The following is a 20,669-nucleotide window of genomic DNA, read 5'->3' as shown; positions in this document are numbered from 1 at the left end:
GAAAACGAAAAGGAGGCAACACTGCAGTGCGTATATGTCCACATACGAACGTTGTTTCACCAGATCACCCAGTCCTCGATGATGAGAAACCCACTTGAAATAAAAATGTATCTCAAAACGGCTGGTATGGGTATTAACACTTTTATTAATAAGCAGAGAACAACTTTTTGAGCTTTCTAGGCCATCGTCAGGTTAACCTGAAATGTTTTTCCTCAGAGCACTAACGGTGGCTTTGTTAATGTTTCTTTTTGTAATATTTATTTACCATCAAATCTTGTTTCGGACCAATTCTGGTTAGAGTAAAACCTTTTCTGTCAGTTAAGGCTGTGTCATTATTGTTGGAAAACGATTTTGCTAGGTGAAAAGTTCTTACTGCACCCAGGAGAATTAGTGCGCTGATCTCTGTTTCATCTAAGATGTTGTTGTTGAGGAGAATCCATACGTTTTTTTCTGAGTGTTGTATAGTCTTCTTTACTTGTCTGTCGATTTCGATATTATTATATGCTCTTTATAACATGGTTTGTTTTATGTTGTCATTTTCATATCAGCATATTTTCTTTATTCTAAGAGCTTGAATGTATGTGATGTTTTATTTCTTTTTTTTTAACCATTTCTAAAGCAAGATGCCCCTGACATATTTTACATAAAGTTCCCGTCGCCGAGCACATTGAGGATAAACTCTTTCAATTGTCGCATAAGTTTTCGTAGTTATTGGAACTAGCAATGATTTCATATAATGAACGTCCAGCTTATCTGTAAACTCATCAAGATAATCCCCTAACGATGGATTATTATATTAATTTGAAATGTATCATAATACAATAAAAGCAAACCTAACCTTCTATATGACATAATTTCAGAAGAACGTGTGCTATTGTGAAAGTCGCCAGAAAGATGACTAATCTTTTTCGTGCTTATATTTCCAATAAGGAGCCTCTACTTCATCGTTAACTAGTGTAACATCTGTTATGTTATGTAGGTAAGTTGTGGTTTGTCCTCAGACGTAACCTCACATCCCTAAAAAGAATTAAGACATAATTTTGCAACTGTCATTTATTCTGGATTAAAGGCTATGTTCTTTGAGGTCAGTTCCACACCCTCATTTTGTTATACTGGGCAACATAATCTTGCTTTGCTTTCAATGTTACACAGTGAGAGGGCCAATCACAACTTTCACTTTTGAATTTAAGAAACATATCAGAAAAATTCTTAAAACGATCTGCAAACGTAACAGGAAACTGATAAATCTTGTATTTTTTATTACATGGTGCCCACACTCGACTGCTTTTTTAATTTTTTGGTAAAGAAACTGTCTTATCATTGCAGTGATTACATGGTGGTGGTACTCTGAATTCTACACATGATACACATAAAGGATAAGTTGTTTATCATTATTTCTAAATAGTAAAATTGGGTGACAGGGTTTTACATTTTATTAATCCAAAATATTTTTTTATTCAGAGAAATGTGTTGTTGTGGTGGCATTTACTTGTCCATGGATGTAGCAATGAAAAGTCCATGTACTTGATCTTTACTTCTTTATAATATTTATATTATATAAAAGCCTTATTGCATTGACTTTCTCTCCATAGAAGGCATCTTGTCTCGTACATCCAGACGATAAATTACTGTATATATGTATGAATCATCAAATTTCATTTTCTTAAAATTATGTTCCCATATTGTATGACCACGTACCCTAGTGCTTCTAGTTGGTGTTGTCTTTCTAATGTACACTTTCTAACAAACCACATGAATTTATTTAGAACTACATTCTGTGTACCATAGTAATAACATATAATGTACCCATAGTAGTTGGATCTTGACCCCCCTCAAATTACTGTATGTGGTTCAAGTATTGAATACTTACTAGTCTGTAATTGTTGGTCGAAAATAATTGTGGTTAGACACAAGAGCTATCAATCGTAGTGATAGAAACTTACGTATTTATACAGCCACGCATACAGAAAGAATGATCCTACACCTGAAAGGATCTATGTCACAGAATGCAAAAAACCTTCCTAAAATGTCTTATGTCTCATCGGCAGTATCTAAGTTTGGTTTCTTTTGAATTTTGCGCAAAGATACACGAGAGCTATCTGCGGTAGCCGTCCCTAATTTAGCAGTGTAAGACTAGAAGGAAGGCAGCTAGTCATCACCACTCACCGCCAACTCTTTGGCTATTCTTTTACCAACGAATATTTGGATTGACCGTCACATTATAACGCCCCCACGGATGAAAGGGCGAGCATGCTTGGTGTGACAAGGATTCGAACCCGCGACCCTCGGATTACTAGTCGCGTGCCTTAATTACATAGCCATGCTGGGCCGAATCATAAATAAATATAATTTAAACAAAACAAACAAAAATTTAAATAATAGTCAACAACAATAGTGTTATTTTCCTTACTTGTACATCTCTTCTTGAAAGTCGTTGGTTGTTTTGGAATTTCGCACAAAGCTACTCGAGGGCTATCTGTGCTAGCCGTCCCTAATTTTGCAGTGTAAGACTAGAGGGAAGGCAGCTAGTCATCACCACCCACCGCCAACTCTTGGGCTACTCTTTTACCAACGAATAGTGGGATTGACCGTCACGTTATAACACCCCCACGGCTGGGAGGGCGAGCATGTTTTGCGCGACTCGGGCGCGAACCCGCGACCCTCAGATTACGAAGCGCACGCCTTAACGCGCTAGGCCATGCCAGGTCTTGAAAGTCATAAATGTACTTTTTCTCTCGTTACTGACGGCGCCAATCCAGGAACTTTTGTCTTATGTTGTTGACGGTAGAGTAAAATCTGGCATCCAGTATATGTCCTCAATACTTTTGATTTTATTTTAAGATGAAAAATGCGGAAAGGGGTTGAGGGAACAATGATAATGCCATGGATATGAAATTATAACCGTCGATTATTCTAATGTCTAGACTTGTTTGTCATAACCATATTTTTCTACCATGTACAATAGTGTTAGACTTGATCCCTTAGCAAATAAGATAATGAAAGATAAATTGACAGTTAAAACCTTTCATGTTACGTACTATAGCTGTATAATTTTTATTCTCTTTTCAAAAATATAATTTAAAATCATTTATTATGTAAACTGTAACCTTTGAAAGCTGTATTCTTACCATTAAAATCATGTATCAAATCGTAGTTTACCTTATAAATTGTGGTTCTGAAGAAATCAGAAAAGGTTATTTGAAAATTAATGACTTACATTAGCTTGTAAACTCTGGTTTACTTTTCTTTGTCAGTAATGACAAAACGTTTTCTACTGTGGCAGAATCTTTCACATGAAGATACTGTTTGTTTTCCCTTCTTTGTTTTTGTCTGTTATAAAATTTTGCCGATTTACAAAACTTGATACATTTGGTACAAATTATGGATTCACCTTTTGAATACTCATTACTATAACAAAGTTACAATACCCTGAACGATGGTGTTGAAATGCCTTGTCGAACTCTGAACAATAAATAACAATTTACTCCTTTCATTGACGTACTAACGTCAAAATGATTATCATGGTATCATAAGAAAGTATTTTCAGGAGTTGAAGAGCTTTTACAAAATATGTGGTTGAAATTATCTGAAAAACACTACAATATGTACTTAGACGTTCAAATTTAGAAATTTCTTAAACTTCATTAAATGAGACACATAAGTCGTCTTACATATAAGAAGGGGTTGTTGTTGATTGCTCATACTATTATATTTTAAATCATTTCTAAATGGTGCTAAAGTTATTACCATTGCAAAGGTCAGCATTATTTTTCATATAAATATTTGACCGTTTTTAGGATTGATCAATATGAATGTTCGATAAAGCTTAGTTACTGGAGCTGCCTACAAATAATTCCAATGTAGTAACATCAGTTTTGAAAGACACATCTAAAGGTATGCCCATCTTACTTAGACTAACTTTTTAGATCTTGGTTAAGATCATTTCAGGAGGAAAGTTCATTTTGTAAATAAGTTCTTATATGTTTGTCCAAATGAGTTGAATAAATACATACGCAAACTTTATCTTTGTTGTTTAGTCCAGTATTTTTTAATGTTTTATTTGATTTGTACGTAATGTTTGTAAGTTCGTATGATTTAGGATTAAATGATATGTTTACATTGTAGCAGTTCTATTATACTTCTTAAGATTCTTATGCTCTGAGTTTCAAACAATAAAATGTCCATCTTTTTTGCGGGGATATCTGACAGATACCTGTAAAATGTGACGGATTAACCACCATTATATATATCTTTTAATATAGATACTTGTTTAAGTTAAATTTATATTAAGGAATGTACATAACTTATACTTTATTGCGAAATTCCTGCCTATTCACTAAAGTTGTATAATGTTCTAGAATGTGAGAATCAACAATATACGCATGTACGTAAACATAGTGTATTGTCAATGTTGTTGTGCAGGCTGAAAGTTTACGCTCCTTACGCCTACAAATATTACCAACGCGACGCGCCAAGAGAGAGTATATATACATTAGTGGTTTGCGACATTTGGTATACTATAAACCTTTGAAACTATAACAGTGCTTAACGCTTACTGATCGGAAACTTCAAATATTTGATCAAGAACGTTTATAAATTTCGAACAATACAAATAGTTAACTTCAACGAATTCACATCGGACATTACTATTTTTACGAAGACGTTATATAACCTCAGCGACGAAAAACTCGAGTGGGATCAGCAAGAAACACAAAGATAGCAAGATCCCTGCTTAGTGAATTGTACTTACATCAAATCGAAACCAGTTCACTCATCGTGAACCTTCGATAAAGCATTAAGGAAGTTCCAGACTAGAAAGAAGACTTCATATTGTTTGTAAGTTTGTACAACTTTTGAACACAGATCATTATTTCTAATAACTATTATTGTTGATGTTTATTATTAAGCACAAAGTTACTCAAAGGGTTATCCATGCTCTGCCCACTACAGGTATTGAAACCCAGTATCTAACAGTATAAGTTTGCGGACATATCAATGTGCCACTGGGGGGGGCAACTGTTATTTTAGATAGTAGTATTGTTTGCATAGTAAAATATATTTTATTAAAAAGAAACTGTGTGTATCAATCTTGTTGGCAAATATAATAAATTGTATGCATATCGACACTTAATTAACTTCTAAATTTAAATTATATTTTAACACAGTTTCAGGCTATTTCAAATTGAGGACTCGTGTTTCAGGTCTGAATGAGAGACAAAATTCGATCTAAATTCAAGTCATTATTTAATTTTTATTTATGACAAGATTTGATATTCCCTGATTCTCAAGATTTTCTTCCCTCAAATAGCTAGAAAGGTATAACAAAGTAAATTGTTCAAAACTGCCGAATTTTTAGAAAGAAAGGTTAAGAAATTAATGAGAAAAAATTAACTAAAAAGTGTATTATTGAAATGCTTGTAAAAAGTGATGTATTGTCTGAGAAAGGATCAGAAGAATGAATATTCTTATGTCTTCACTAGCCAATCTGGGTTGGGTAATAATGATAACGTAAGGATTCAGTCAAAACCTAAAGAAATTGACCATGAACAAGCTTGTCTTAAAGCCTAGAATGAACGAGCTTGTATCGAAGCTGAGAAAAAACAAGTACAGAAAATAGACATATCGATACTGAAAATGGTCACATTGAAGTTTAAAAGGAAAGTAAACTGAAAGAAATAGAAATTAGACAAAACTCCGATTGACAAAGCAAAATATGAAACTTAAACTTAATCAATATGTTAAACAACTACTATTCAATGAAAATGAAGTTCATAAATATTCCAACAAAGATTTCTCAAACCATGAAATGGCCCATCAAGAAATGGTCGTTATTATTACAAAGTGTTTGAACTGGTAAAGCACATGAATCTTATTCAATTCTCTCTCTAGAAGATTGTACGAATTCTGATGAGGTTAAAGCGACTATTCTCACTGCATACGAGCTAGTAGCAGAGGTTTATCGTCAAAGTTTCCAGTTTATCGGAAGCAAGATAATCAAACTTATAAGGGATTTGCCCAGGAAAAATATGTTTATTTTGATCTATGGTGTAATTCTAGTCATATTAGCAATAGTTTCAACAGATTATGTCTAATTAAGGAGTGCAAACTTTGTACACTTGACGACCTCAAATTTACTTGGACGAAAGTAAAGTTGAAACACTATAAGAAGCAACTGTTATTTCTGATGATTAAACTTCAACGCATAAAACCACTTTCCACAGGAAGATATTTCTACCATCTCATCAAAAACCTGTATTTTTTCAATCTACCAAAGTTGAGGATCCTTCTTAAAACTTCAGTTTTTCTAGTTCAAAATCTTCTGACAGTCTGGATAAAGCTTCACTAAACCATCAAGGCCTGTCTGTCATTTTTGTGAAAAATACCTGGTCATGTCATAGCCGATTGTTAGTGTTTGAAATAGAAAAAAAGAAAAGAAAACAACATCCATTGCATTTGTGTCCACATTTGGATGTAGTTTCACGAGGTCATCTGATGTTATTAATTCAGCCACTAATATAAAGTAGTTAGAGAGGAATTTAGCCCCTTTGTGTCTGTTGGTTCTGTGTCTGACAAATAACACTGCTGATCCTGTACCTATTTATATTATATGTGATACTGGGGTGGCTCAATCATTGTTGTTAAAGGTTATATTACTTTTAGATTTGAGTTCTGCCACTGATGAGTCTGTTACTGCTCAGGGCATTGAGGGTGGCTTTGTTAATGTTCCTCTTCATGACCTTTATTTAGTATCAGACTTAGTTTCGGGACCAGTTGGAGCTAGAGTAAGACCTACTTTGCTAATTAAGGCAAAGTTCATTAGTGTTGGGAAGCAGATTGGCTGAGGGAAGTCGTTGCTGAGTGAAAAATGTTTATTCACTGTTACTTTCATTTCTCAACACTAGTAATAATTTGACTTTGACAACAGACAATATTAACTCTTAGACGATTCAATATATTACTAACTTTAAAAGGCTGACAACAGCCCACGACGACAATCAAGACACAAATGAATGAATAATACAATACTACTTTAATAAAAATACACCAATTTAGAATTTAGATATATTACATTTAGTATTCATGTTTCACATACATACATCTTTCAACATTCCATATTATTCAATAGCAAACTGTAAGCAGAATATATATCAAAGAAAATGGTAATAATTTCGCAAAAATATAATAAGAATATCCATGTGACGTATCTGATTGGTTTAAAAAATATATATATTATTTATCATAATTTCCCTACATAGGGTGTCCAATCACATTAAGCAACAGAATATTATGAGACAGAGACCTTATAACTAGCATTCTTTGTTACTCTTCGCCATAATAAATAAACATACCATGAAGATTTTATGTGCTCCTTGAAATAAACTTTTATTATTTAATAAAGTTTCATGTAAATTGCTTTTGACGATGGTAATGTTAGCTAAGATTAGGTTTGTCAGTCTGCTCAGCTGTATTAAACGTCTTTCTCACTATAACCAATTATGTTATTGCCACCATTAACACAGTCCTCTCTCCCGCATCACACATTCGCCTTTCAACAGCAAAAAGGCGGGTGCTAGGCAAAAATGAAGAAAGGCTTAACCAATCAGTTTATTGCTCTAAATCCGACCACATACCCACATAGCGTTCACATCAGCCACGCGAACCTAGTTTATTAGGTGTCTATATGTCACAGAAGGAAATCAGCACGAGCTTTTGTATGATTTATGGCGATATAGCAAGAAAGCCACATATTCGTGATGGTTAAATATAATCAGAACATATTTAAGGCTTAAAGAAAATACCAATCGAATTCTTCACGATTTCAAAATACCATAAATATAAACCTGAATGTCATTCTAAAGAAAGAGCAGCATGTATGCCAGTATTCTAAACCATCCTGTCTACCCCACCTTACTGCGGTGTCCAATCGCAAGTGGGCCTTTGTCAGTCTCCATACATCCTCGATCTTTTTTCTCACCGACTTCAAATACTTCGTTCTTGGTTGAAAACCTTCTGCGAGACAGAGCCGTCATTGCCGCTGCCGAAGGCCGCCACGGGTCGTTCTTTGCTCGACCACTGCCGCACTCTCCTCGTACGGAAACGAAAGCAGAATTCTGCTCAACGTGTTCAGACTACATCGCGTGCGCACCTACTGCTATAGATGCTCTATCATCGCCAGAAAACATGCACAACACTCCGCAACAGCTAAAGTTTGGTGTTAGCGCTATCTTGTCTTCCTCTACGGGGAAACTTGCGGCCAATCGGTCCATACTCTCAACAGGTAGGCCGTTGAATATGATTGCAAAAGGTGTTCTACAATGTAAACAAAATAAGTATGGAAGAGAGGGAGAACGAATAAGGGATTAAAAGCTCCAAATATTTATAAAGCTGAAGCTATCCTGAAACAAATCTCAGTTGTTATACTTTTAATGTCTCATTTTAAAACGAAAGCTTTATTTTCCACATTTTTCTACTTAGTTAAGAAATGTGTTTTGTAACATTGTTATTTCATTTTTAAAGAAATGTGCTCAAGATAAGTTAAAGGAATACAATTATAGGGTAAGCATTTGTCTCAAATGGATAAACGTTCAGTAAATCAGTTACAATAACATTTATGGTAATAAGTAACCCAATGTGGTGTAAGTTTATATTTGAAAATAGCACGGAGAGTTGGTTAGGGCGCTTTGATCACAATATGAAATTCGTGGGTTCGAAATCCCGTATCACCAAACATCCTCGCCCTGTAAGCTGTGGTGGCATTATAATGCGACAGTCAATCCCACTCACTATTTGTTGGTAAAAGAGGAGCCCAACTACTATAATGCTATTATAATCTACAATAACAATCACTGTTGTAGTTACCCTTAGATAAATACTTTATGTTGTGAGAGTCCGAGGTTAATAATCAATGATGAGATCTTTATACAGACGAGGTGATGGTCAGCTGTTTCCTCTCTAGTCTTTCACCGCTAAGTTAGGGACGGCTAAGACGGATTACCCTCGTTTAACAACATAGTTTGTTTTCCATTTGTAAGTTTATGTTCCGTAAGTCATCTATAACAACGAAAACTAATATTTAATAGACACAATAGTGAAATAATGTATGTGAAGCCGAACAAGTTACATAGATCGAGATAATAACATTTTCAAAAATTTACTAATTTGATTGGTCCAATAGATGCTACTGATTCGGCAATTTCACTGTGTAATGGCCCGGCATGGCCAGGTAGTTAAGGTTCTCGACTCGTAATCTCAGGGTCGTGGGTTCGAATCTCTATCACACCAAACATATTAATCCTTTTAGCCGTGGGGTGTTATAATGGAACGGTCAATCCCATTATTCCGCATTATTCGTTAGTAAAAGAGTAGCCCAAAATTTGGCGGTGAGTGGTGATTACTAGCTACCGTTTCTCTAGTCTTATACTGCTAAATTAGGGATAGCTAGCGCAGATAGCCCTCGTGTAGCTTTGCGCGAAATTCCAAACAAACAGATTCTCTGTATTGATGTTGAATGCTCATAATTTCAATCTTCCTTTTTTACAATGTACGAAAACAACCATGAAGCATAAATTCCTAAATTGTTTGTAGATTTATTATTTTAAACTAAATTTTAAGGTAAATATATATGAATATTCGATGTATCCACTTTTCGTTGGTTAAATTACACTTTAAAAGTTTTAATTTTTCTTCCTTAAATAACATCTTAAAATGTTTTAAAGTAGATGATTTTTGTGTTTTGAAATTGTCACTGTTTAAAGTGATTTTGAATTTTAAATAGACAATATCAAAATTTTATAGAAATTGATTTGAAGTTTTACAGATGAGTTTACAATAAGCTGCATGTCCTTTTTATAAGATCACGAATTGTTCTTGAAGCTAGTAGACATGTTTGGTGTTACTCTCTCAATCTTTTATACATTAGTTTCTCATAAGTCAGTGGACTACCTGTATCAAAGTGCATAATGGTCCATTTATTAATGTGTTCAAGGTAGATAATGTTTTTAATTTTTTAAGAAAAGTGTAGCTTAGTTATCATTAAACTCTAAGAAAATGAAGAATTAATTTACACGAACAACACTAAGTTGTGATTATACCCCTAAATTATTGATAAAATACCCCTAAAATTATTGATAAAACAAACATTAAAGTTGACTAGGAAATATTTCTTTAAAACAAAGCATGTGTTACAAGAAATATTATAATCGATACTGTAGTTACCCTTATATAAGTTACAACAGCTGAGATGTTAACCACCACTGAAAGAATTACAAAAGGTGAGATTTGAATCACCATTCTTATCCTTACAACAGGTGAGATCGAAACAACTTTTGCACAAGTTACAAAAGAGAAAAGCGCAATGATATCTAAAACAATTACAATATAAATTTGATGAAATTATATTAATTTTTACAAGCGTTGATACAGATGAGACAATAATAACCTTTACATGAGTTGAAACAGATGAGATCATAACAACCTTTAAAAGGGTTGAAACAGATGAGATCATAACAACCTTTACAAGAGTTGAAACAGATGAGATCATAAAAATATTTACAGGAGTTTGAACATACGATATAAGAATAACCCTTACACGAGTTAAAACAGAAGAGATCATAACAACCTTCACAAATCAAAATTTAGACAACAGCTTTCGTTTCGATAAATGCTGACAAACACACAAGCGGCACTTGCCGTACTTTATGGTTGTAAGTCCATGTTTGACAGTTGTTTTTGTCGCATGTTCTTATGTTGAAGTTATGTGTAGGTAGTTTTAATTGACCAAACTATTCTCCTTTTTTCATCTCGATCAAAATTAATACAGTCTCAGTGGTTTCATATTGTCAATATACAGTTGTTTTTCTGCAGGTTCAGATGGTTGACCACTAGCAAACTCGCTTCCAAGCATTTTTCGCGTCCATAAATCTTTTATGAATATCGAATAAATTTTTGGTATTCATAACTCGTTTGATATCTGTTATGATTTTTCTGGTCTGAACAATTTCTAAAATTTACCAGAATTTTGCAAAGGCAAAAAACATGTATAGTGTGAGATAAGGCACTACCAAAACGTATTTCAATTCGTCAATCTCACTGTTTCACCAAGATCAAGCGTGACTCTCCAGTACATAGATCAAGTGTAAGATCAAAGGGAAACACTGTAAATCCTCCCGAGTATTCATCATATCATATATCAATTCCTCGATCTTGAAATAATGTTTCAAAGCTTCTTATGACTCGCCCGGCATGGCCAGGTGGGTTAAGGCGATCGACTCGTAATCTGTGGGTTGCGGGTTCGAATCCCCGTCGCACCAAATATGCTCGCTCTGTCAGCCGTGGGGGCGTTATAATATTACGGTCAATCCCATTATTCGTTGATAAAAGAATAGTCCAAGAGTTGGCGGTGGGTGGTGATGACTAGCTGCCTTTCCTCTAGGAACGGCTATCGCAGATAATCCTGGTGTAGCTTTGCGCGAAATTCTAAAAAACAAACAAAAAATCTTATGATTCGATGATTCCATATTCATTTTAATGGGTTATACATGAAAAGTCTTATGACGTAATTGCAACAGAATTATCATCTTTACTTTGGTTGGTTGGTTGGCTTGCGTTCATTGCCGCAAAGCAACTGAGTTATCTGCGTAAGTAAATGTAAAATCGTTATAAAATTCAAACATTAATGAAGGTAAAAACTAAAGAAACTTAAAAAAGCAAAAAAAAACAACAAACTTAAATAGAATTAGAAAGGCTAATGGCTCTTAAGAATTTTAAAATTATTATCATTAATGACACTTTCCAGCGTCAGGGATAGACCCATGAAAAAATCGTGTCTAAAATGACGTCGTTCAAAGTCGTAACGACGACACGACAGTAAAATTCAGACTGTCGTGTTACAAAGGGCATACATTGGTGCATCAGTCACAGATAAAAGACATAATGACATACGTACGATAGCTGGATCAATTTCCAAGAGATTTGTGAATGAGGACCAGATGAACTGGTCCAATTTCTATCGAGGCACATGAGTTGAGTACCATCGCCTACTACCAATCTCCCTCAAAATGATAGGAAAATGACCACTACCCCATTTATCACTGTCAACCCTCCAATAAAAGTGAAAAGGAGCAGATAGAGAAACCAATAGCAGTAAAATACTCACTATGTGCATGAAAATAAGTATAAGAACTAGTATTGAAGAAACAAAGGTTGTGAAAGCATACACTCTATGGAACAACTCTTCCAATCAATATCAGGACATCCTGGAGGGGATTACGTCCATTAAAGTTCACCAAGGTTACAAAGGGAGACGGAAACTCTTTAATGACAGCATCAAGGTCTGATTAATCATAAGTATCTCCAGGAGGCTGGTAGTGAAAACAAACAGTGATGGTATGACCCAAGGAAACATGGATGGCTATGGTCTACTAGGAAGTATCGTGTAGTAAAGAAAGGATGAGCATATTCTGGTCGACCAGTAGTGCCACCCCTCTAATCACTTGTCTATTACACCACCTGTTATTACAGTATAAATATAACTGCCTAAAGGGGTGACTGTATCATAAGGTTTTAGAAACGTTTTCTGGAAGGAATAACACACAAGATGATAGGAATCAGGTCAAGGCTCTAATATCATTCAGATTAGAATGGAAACTTCGACAGTTACACTGCATCAGTCTGGTCATTTTTATTTTGGTGGAAAATGACTGGGTGGAAGAACGCTTTGGTTTATAACTACATTGTTTTCCTTTGTTAAAAGAAAGTGTTTCGACATCCAGGGATTTTGCTGTGGCGTGAGAGGGCAGGTCTCTGTCAATAGATGTAGATTCCAGTGACTGAGGACAAGAATGGATAGTCGTTCTACATTTCAAGGGCAAAGAAAATGAATCTGAGGATTCGCCAGAATCTAAAGCCGAAGGAAGTGAACCCAAGCCGTCACTGGAAGAAATGGTGGAAACAGAGAAAGGAGTAGACGTCGACTTGTTAACATTTTTATCTGAGGACTCTGCATATGGTTGGAGAACAATTCTATTGGAGGCATGGAAATATCTGTCTATACTCCCATTGAAGCAGTGGAATGTAGTGCAGCAACATATGTCCAAGATGGAGGTGAGGACAATAACTTCAGAGCCTTGGGGTAAGAAATAGTGTGAATCATTTTCAAACGCTATATCTCTTTCTCCTCCTCCCACCTGGGTCAAGAATTAAAGAAAAAGCAGTGAGGGTTACTGCAATTTAACACAATGATGGTTCAATTTGCATTTGTAGGCTTCATGGTCTTTACAACCACAATAAGCACATGTTAAATAATCCTGACATGATGTTTTTGAGTGGCCATACTGTTGACACTGAAGGGTTAGAAATATATAGCCATACTTTACAGTTCAGGTAACCCACCAGGAGTATGTGGACGTGGTGACATAAACGTGAAAATCAAAACATTGGTAGATAGCATAATTTCGTTCTTGTGAGAGGAAATACGCCTCACTGCGGGAACTCCTTGGGTGGAGAAACTAGCGAAGGCCTCTGACACTGGAATGTTCTTCAAATACCTCTGGACAATAACTTCTCGTGAGGAATTCAAAGCAGCATGGGGCGGAACCTCAGTGAGTATATCCCCAATGACCTTTGAATGCAAGAGGAGTTTATTGTGTTTTGGGGCAGATGTTTCCACCAAGATGTCCCCAAAACATAGCTTCTTGACTGACTTAGGAGAACCAGCAAGCCCGTATAGTCTCTTCTGAATACAAAAGAGAGGCATGTGCTCTAAAGATTTGTCTGACAAAGAATGTAGTAGGAGAAATTGAGGTACAGGTGTAGAAGAGGGTGAAGACTGCTGTTCAGAGTGTTGAAGGTGTGGTCATTTACCAATGAGTGGTTTTTATTTCTATTTTAATTGAAATGAGGGATCCATAATGAGAAAAGAAATATTCAATGCCAACCGAACCCACACACCATGGAGCCTTACGAGGGAGTGTTTTATAATGTCAAACAAGGTCACTGCAGTAACGTCAAGGTTTCATGAGCGCTATATCCAAACATCAGTATCAGATACAAGGTTCCTAACACCTCTTGAGAACATCCAACACTGATACTCTTTTGACTCTAGCCCAACAGGACCAGCTGATCGAACCTGGGATGGCCGTCTTAAGGCCATCCGTCTGTGGGAATTCAAACCCTGACTGACTCAACCACCAGAATCTTTTCCTTCACCTTTATGAGTCACAATGCACGGCAAGTATGTGAGTGGATGTTTAGATCCCAGAGAAAGTAAACTGAAAGTTCAGAACTTTCTCTGGGAAGTCTTTTCACCACGTATAGGAATTCACATCAAGGGGATCTTTGTTGTTTACAGGTAACTTATTTTGTAAAAAAAATCATATCATTAGCTAAAGAGTTTAATACCTTATGTACTGGTCTTTCATAAACTTTGGGTTGATAAAGCGAGTGTACCAAATCTTCAAAAACATAAATTATACACATTTTGTTTCATATTTCAACTTTCTTTTCAATATTTGCAAAACGAAATGGCATGCTGTCAGTGAGGTAACTGATGAAATCCACGGTGATTTCATCCCAACTATGAGGGGCTGCGAGTTGCAGATAATGTAGCTGGTTTAAAGTCACGGTTAGCAATGTTCTACCCGACAATTCTTAGTGGGATTACATTATGGAAACTTTATTGGCCATAAAGATATTGTAACATTCCTTGACTTACAATGCTAGATATCGATAACCGTGGTAGTCATAGCACAGATAGTCTTTTGTGTACCTTTGTGCCTAATTGTAATTCAAAAAACGTTTTCCTGAGTTAAAATAATCCTGTACACAATACATGCACTATGAACAGTAGCACTGCCTTCCTGGGACAGAAATTTATCGCCAAAATGTACCCTAGCAAATGGCAAAAACGTCATCTGCATGTTATGTCTGTAATATGCACTATTTATGTTTACCTGAAGGATATGAAAAGCACTTTTCCGTCATGATGAACAGCTGGCCAAGCATATACTAATCCACTTCCTGTGTGTTCCTCGTGGGAAAAACAGTTTTTCCTCATCAATTCTCTTGGCAATGGACGAACACAAATCCTACCATCAGCTTTATCAGGCCGGAAACAGGACTTATCTGAAAAAAAAAATGGTATGTCACCGTTTTTCTACCTATAAACTGTCATACTGTCTTGTTCAAGTAAGACATTCACAGTGATGAATTCTAATTATTATCGATTTGAAGATAGCCCTTCTTCCGAAATGACCTTGTTTTGGCAGTCTCATATTCACTGTTTTTCTGGATATCCTGAAATATTCCCGTCGTAAGGTGTTGCAAAACTTCTTTCGATCTTGACGTTTTAACCTGGTCAAAACATGGTTATCTTGGGCAGTAGATTTTCGGCGTCTACTTGTAGACTCTTTTTGAAACGTTTCCTCTAATCCGTCCCCCAGTAGTACAGCGGTATGTCTGCGAACTTACAACAATAGAAACCGGGTTTCGATGCTCGTGATTCGCAGAGCACCGGTAGCCCATTGTGTAGTTTTGTGCTTAATTCAAAACAACAGTCCTCTAATCCGGTAACGTTTCAGGATTTTGGACGCAGCAAACTGGAAGTACCTTACTGTTCTGGCAATGACCATTTGTTTCGTACCATTTATATACAATCGAACAATTTGACAACCATAACCCAGAGCAAGTTACGAAACATGGGTATACACGAAGTACAGAGAAATTCTCTGAACAGCGTGTTGATTTGTTTCGAAAAAAATTATACCAAAAGCACACCCTTTTATACAAAACACGTGTGTGTGTGTGTTTTAACGAATAAGTAATGAAACTTACACAGACCACAATAATAACTCGTACATCTTTGTCCGATCATATGCTACCTTCTCTGTTGCTACTTGAGCATTTACTCAATAGATATTTTATGTATAAAACAACATCAATATAAAAAAGTATACAAACATTTTTTACAAAACTTTATTGAAAATAAAAAGCCAAGCTTCAGATGAAGTAAGATAAGAACAATCAATAACAGAATTTTATAATCTAGTAATTAAAAAAATGAATCTAAAGTTATCCCTCTAGAAGAATAATTAAAAGCATTAGAGTGTGTGCTTTCTTAGAGGAAAGCTACAGCGGACTATCTGCTGAGTCCAGCGAGGGGAATCGAACCGCTGATATTAGTGTTGTAACTCCGTAGACTTAGCACTGTAACAGCGGGGTACGAAAGCATTATATTTTGTAATGTATAATATCTAATTATTTCTAGGTTTGAGTTGAATGAAGATTGTTTTTCAATTTTAGAACAACAGTAGCTTGTATTCCTCTCCAAATCAATTAATGAATCAGTTTTAATTTAATACATAATTGAAAAAGAGAAATAGTAAATAAAACTTTATGTTGTAAAAAGTTAAAAGAAATTTTAAAACTGAGAAACAAAAAAAGAATAAATATCCAGGAGGAAGTGAATCACTCAAAATATAGAAACCAAAATTAGAAGATAAAAAGTCGAATGAAGAGGCAATAAATCATTTAAATTATGTATATCAAAAAATTAAATGTCTTGAGCGGAACACCTGAAGTTATTAAAATAACTGGTAAAGAATTATTCGATGAATAAGCGAACCTGATTGATAAGGAAGAATTAGACAACAAAAGTAAAACGTTACGTAATGAAACTGTAGATACACTAGACGCATTATACAAAAAGTAGTAATAACAGTTTGGTTTGGTTTGTATTTCATGCAAAGCTACACAAGAACTATCTGCGCTAGCCGCCCCTAATTTTTGGACTACTCTTTTACCAACAAATAGTGGGATTGACCGTCACATTATAACACCCCCACAGATGAAAGGGCGAGCATGTTTGGTGTGACGGGGATTCGAACCCGCAACCCTCAGATTACAAGTCGAACGCCATAACAGAGGATTAAATTGGAGAATTTTTCGGAAATTTTTAAAGTTCAACAAATGTCCATCGGCGGGACAGCGGTAAGTCCAAGACATTTTAACGCTAAAATCCGAGGTTCGATTCTTCAGAGTGGACAAAGCAAAGCAGAAAAGTATATAATAATGTGTTATATACTTACAATGATGTGTTTTTTAGTGACGGGTAAAAGTTTAAATTGGAAGCATCGTAGAAAAATCAGGAAACTGTTTCACTTCAAATATATAAAACTAAAAAGTCTAATCATCATATGTTTGAACAAAAACATAACTTAAATAAATTACAAAAGAAAAAAATATCGCAACATCTAAGACACAATTAAAACAAAATGGAGGATTTGTACTATTTATGGTTCGACGCTTGGGGTAAAACCATATTCTGGATAAGGTCAGCGGATATAGAGCTAAATGAATGTAAAATCCGTTGAAAGTGTAATTGTTAACTTAGATAAAAGTGAAGGGCCAAATACTCCTTGGTCATTGTTATTAGTATGATCCAAAATATAGTTTTGTTGAATATTTCAGTTCTTATGGATTAAACGCGGATATTATTCTATATAAAAAAGAAACACCAATCGTAGTCCATATGAAGTGTTACATACATTTATTCCAACTGAGAGTGATATTAAAGAGATCTATATTTTAATAAATCACAAGACTAACAGTTTGAGGCCCTAAAGATAGTGAACACGTAGAAGACTTTACAATATACCCTAAAACTCATATCAGTTTTTGTAACGGAAATTATTCTTTAGCTTTACAATCTACAGCAATTTGGGTATAATGAAAAACACTGACAAATAATTTAATAACAAAACTTTAAAAAATAACAATTTAAGTAATTGGAAAAGATGAAGAATACAGGTCAAAACGATCATCTAATTAACTTGAATAAACAGCGACTTCTATATAGATTACATTTAAACAATAATAATAGAGGAATTATAAGAAACATAATTGATTTGTAAAAGCCAAAAATATTATAGAAAATGTATTTTTCTGATATTTTAAACAAACCAAAAAATAAAACTCTAAAATTGTTGGTACAAAAACAGAACAATTCATATTAAGTAAAATGAGTAATATATTAAGGAAACCTACTGGTTTATACAAGAAGCTTTCAAAGTAATAAGGAACTGGATCTAAAATATTTTAATTCTAAATACATCGAAATAGTCTTGGATCTAGCGAATGAACTTAATTATTATCAAAACTTTACAAAACGTTCTGAATGCAATCAACGTTGCGAAGATAAATATATCAATGAAAAAATAATATGAAATATTCTACATTAAAAACAACATATTATATTCTAATGGTTATATTTCTTTGTAGTTACAAATTATGCAGCAAGATATTTCCTCAACTGGAGCAGGTAATGTACCATTCGTCAACACAAGAAATATTATTTCAAAAGCTAAATCACATATTGGCAAATTTTTGATTGACGAAATTGACTTATCCTGTTTCATTAACAAAGTTTAATAAATTTCATAAATGGTAATATCACAAGCGAAGCAGAGCTAGATTAAGGCTGGTGGAGCTATAGCTCTGGGCCTACCACGCTCGAAAGAAAAACAAAGACATGCATTACAAAATATACGCATTTCCACATCAATAGTGAACTTTAGCGTTTAATAGATAAGGTCTGCAAACACAGGCGGATCCAGTAATTTGTGACAAGCCTATATTTTTTATAAAAAAAAACGTATCTCTAACACATACACAATTTAAGATGATCCTTTAATAGAATATCATTGAGCCACTACAACTGCTCGTGACACGAGATACGCGGTCTATTTAAATATTACTGTAAAGTTATCATAAATTTTATAACTGTACTTACCAGTTTGACATCTAGTTTTAATTTAATTTACTTAGGTCACACACGCAATCCTTTTTCACTCAAACCTTTGTTTTTCACGCATAATGTGTTTTGGATTATATATCAAGACACTTTTTTTTTTCCCAACAAATCACAGCAAGTGAAAAAGTGACACTCGATAGTAACTAATATTAACTTTATGATCGCAACTTTTTTATTTAGAGCAGACTCAAGCAGATTCTTCAAAATGCATGTGGTAGTTTTCCAATCCAAAGTGCTGTCAATAAGTTCCTCTAACTAGATTACTAATAACTAATAACAATATTAACAGTTTCTTGTCATCACCCGCACGTACTCGGTACAGACTATTCAAACATCATTTTCCCACTGATATAACGTGATAATAAACGCTCTTTAATTAGTAAAACTTCATACGATTTAGCTCATTTGTGCTTAAGAATTGGTAATGAATAATAATTGTCTGCCACCTGTGATTGATTTATTATTATATATCTGTTTTAAAGTCGATGGTTCTTTCAGTCAAATATATATATTTAGATATACTAATAACTTGTTAAATGTGTAACACGAAATTCCCGCCTTTTTACTAAACTTATAGAAGATTTTCGATTGTGAAAATGAGCAATGTACTATGTTACGTTTTACGATTTCAAATAGCCGGACATTCTAATTTTAATTTAGATTTGCTTGTTTTCGTTGTTTTGAATTTCGTGCAAAGCTACATGAGGACTATCTGCGCTAATTGTCCCTAATTTAGCAGTATGAGATTAGAGAGAAGGCAGCTAGTCATCATCACCCTCCGCCAACTTTTGAGCTACTCTTTTACCAACGAATAATGAATTAACTCTCACATTATAATGCTCCCACGGCTTAAAGGACGAGCATGTTTGGTGTAACGAGAATTCGAATTCAAAACCTTCAGATTACGAGTCGAGCGCCCATGCGACCTGGCCATGTCAGGACTTACTGTAATGGATTCACTAATGTATAATTATTCTAAAATCGATCTTGTTTTAGTTTAATGTATATTTAGAAATGCATACGCGTATTGCAAAGGTCTCGCATGTTCTCTAACTTTGTAGAAGGTTCTTGAGCGTAAGAATCAACAATGTGCATATCTACCTTAAATATTAGTATTGTTGAGCGCAACTGCACTTTCGAGAACTTCACCTAAGGATTATAAATTGACGCACCAACAGATAGTTTTTATACTATTGTTGGTCTACTACTATAAACCTCAGACCTCATGATTGTAATAAACGTTTAATATTCGGAAAACGACAAATCTTTGACCAGGAACTTGTGTAGATTTTGGACATTACAAACACTTTAACGTGTAAATCAGACGTTAGTATTTCTACAAGGACATTAGATATCTTCGTCGGAGAAAAGTCAGCTTGTAAACACTGTGAGGCTAGCCATTAAGCAAAATGTAACAATATCAATATATAATTCACTCCTCGTGAACAATCTATAAAATATTCAGTTCCAAACCAGATAGAAGACTCAGTATAACATTCATTTAGTATTAGACCAAGTTTTGGGACCAGTTGTGGCTGGAGTAAGACCTCCTCTGCCAATCAAAGATGTAACATTATTGTTGGTAAATGATTTGGCTGGGGAAAAAATGTTACTGCACCCAAGACATTCAGGGAATCGATTACTGTTTCATCTAAGGATGATGTTTGAAGAATCCAGACGTGTTTCTCTCGTGTGCTCTGACTCGAACTCAGGCCAAGAAATTAAGCCAAAAACAAATAATAGAAACGCATTCAGAGGACATTATCTATACGTCTTATGTATATTTCTAGACCTGACAGGGAGCTTTTGAATAATTGTTCTACTGAAAATTCCTCAGTGAGTGACGATGATGGACGTAAGGGAT

The 20,669-nt window shown here is 34.8% G+C and overlaps 1 protein-coding gene across 1 annotated transcript in view; it reads left to right on the top strand.

The window, feature by feature from the left end:
- Positions 1–7,696: 7,696 nt before the first annotated feature.
- LOC143234949 (uncharacterized) overlaps positions 7,697–20,669 on the top strand; it is a 39,486-nt gene continuing 26,513 nt past the window's right edge. The window contains exons 1-3 of the mRNA XM_076472647.1: positions 7,697–8,278; positions 12,896–13,129; positions 14,989–15,135. Of these exons, the coding sequence (XP_076328762.1) occupies positions 7,870–8,278; positions 12,896–13,129; positions 14,989–15,135 (790 nt within the window). The 5' untranslated portion in view covers positions 7,697–7,869. The remainder of the gene's footprint in view (positions 8,279–12,895; positions 13,130–14,988; positions 15,136–20,669) is intronic.

Source organism: Tachypleus tridentatus, chromosome 12 (genome assembly GCF_004210375.1).
Source record: "Tachypleus tridentatus isolate NWPU-2018 chromosome 12, ASM421037v1, whole genome shotgun sequence".
NCBI lineage: Eukaryota > Metazoa > Arthropoda > Merostomata > Xiphosura > Limulidae > Tachypleus > Tachypleus tridentatus.
Note: the sequence above shows the minus strand (reverse complement) of the source record. Positions and strands in the feature narration are given on the sequence as shown.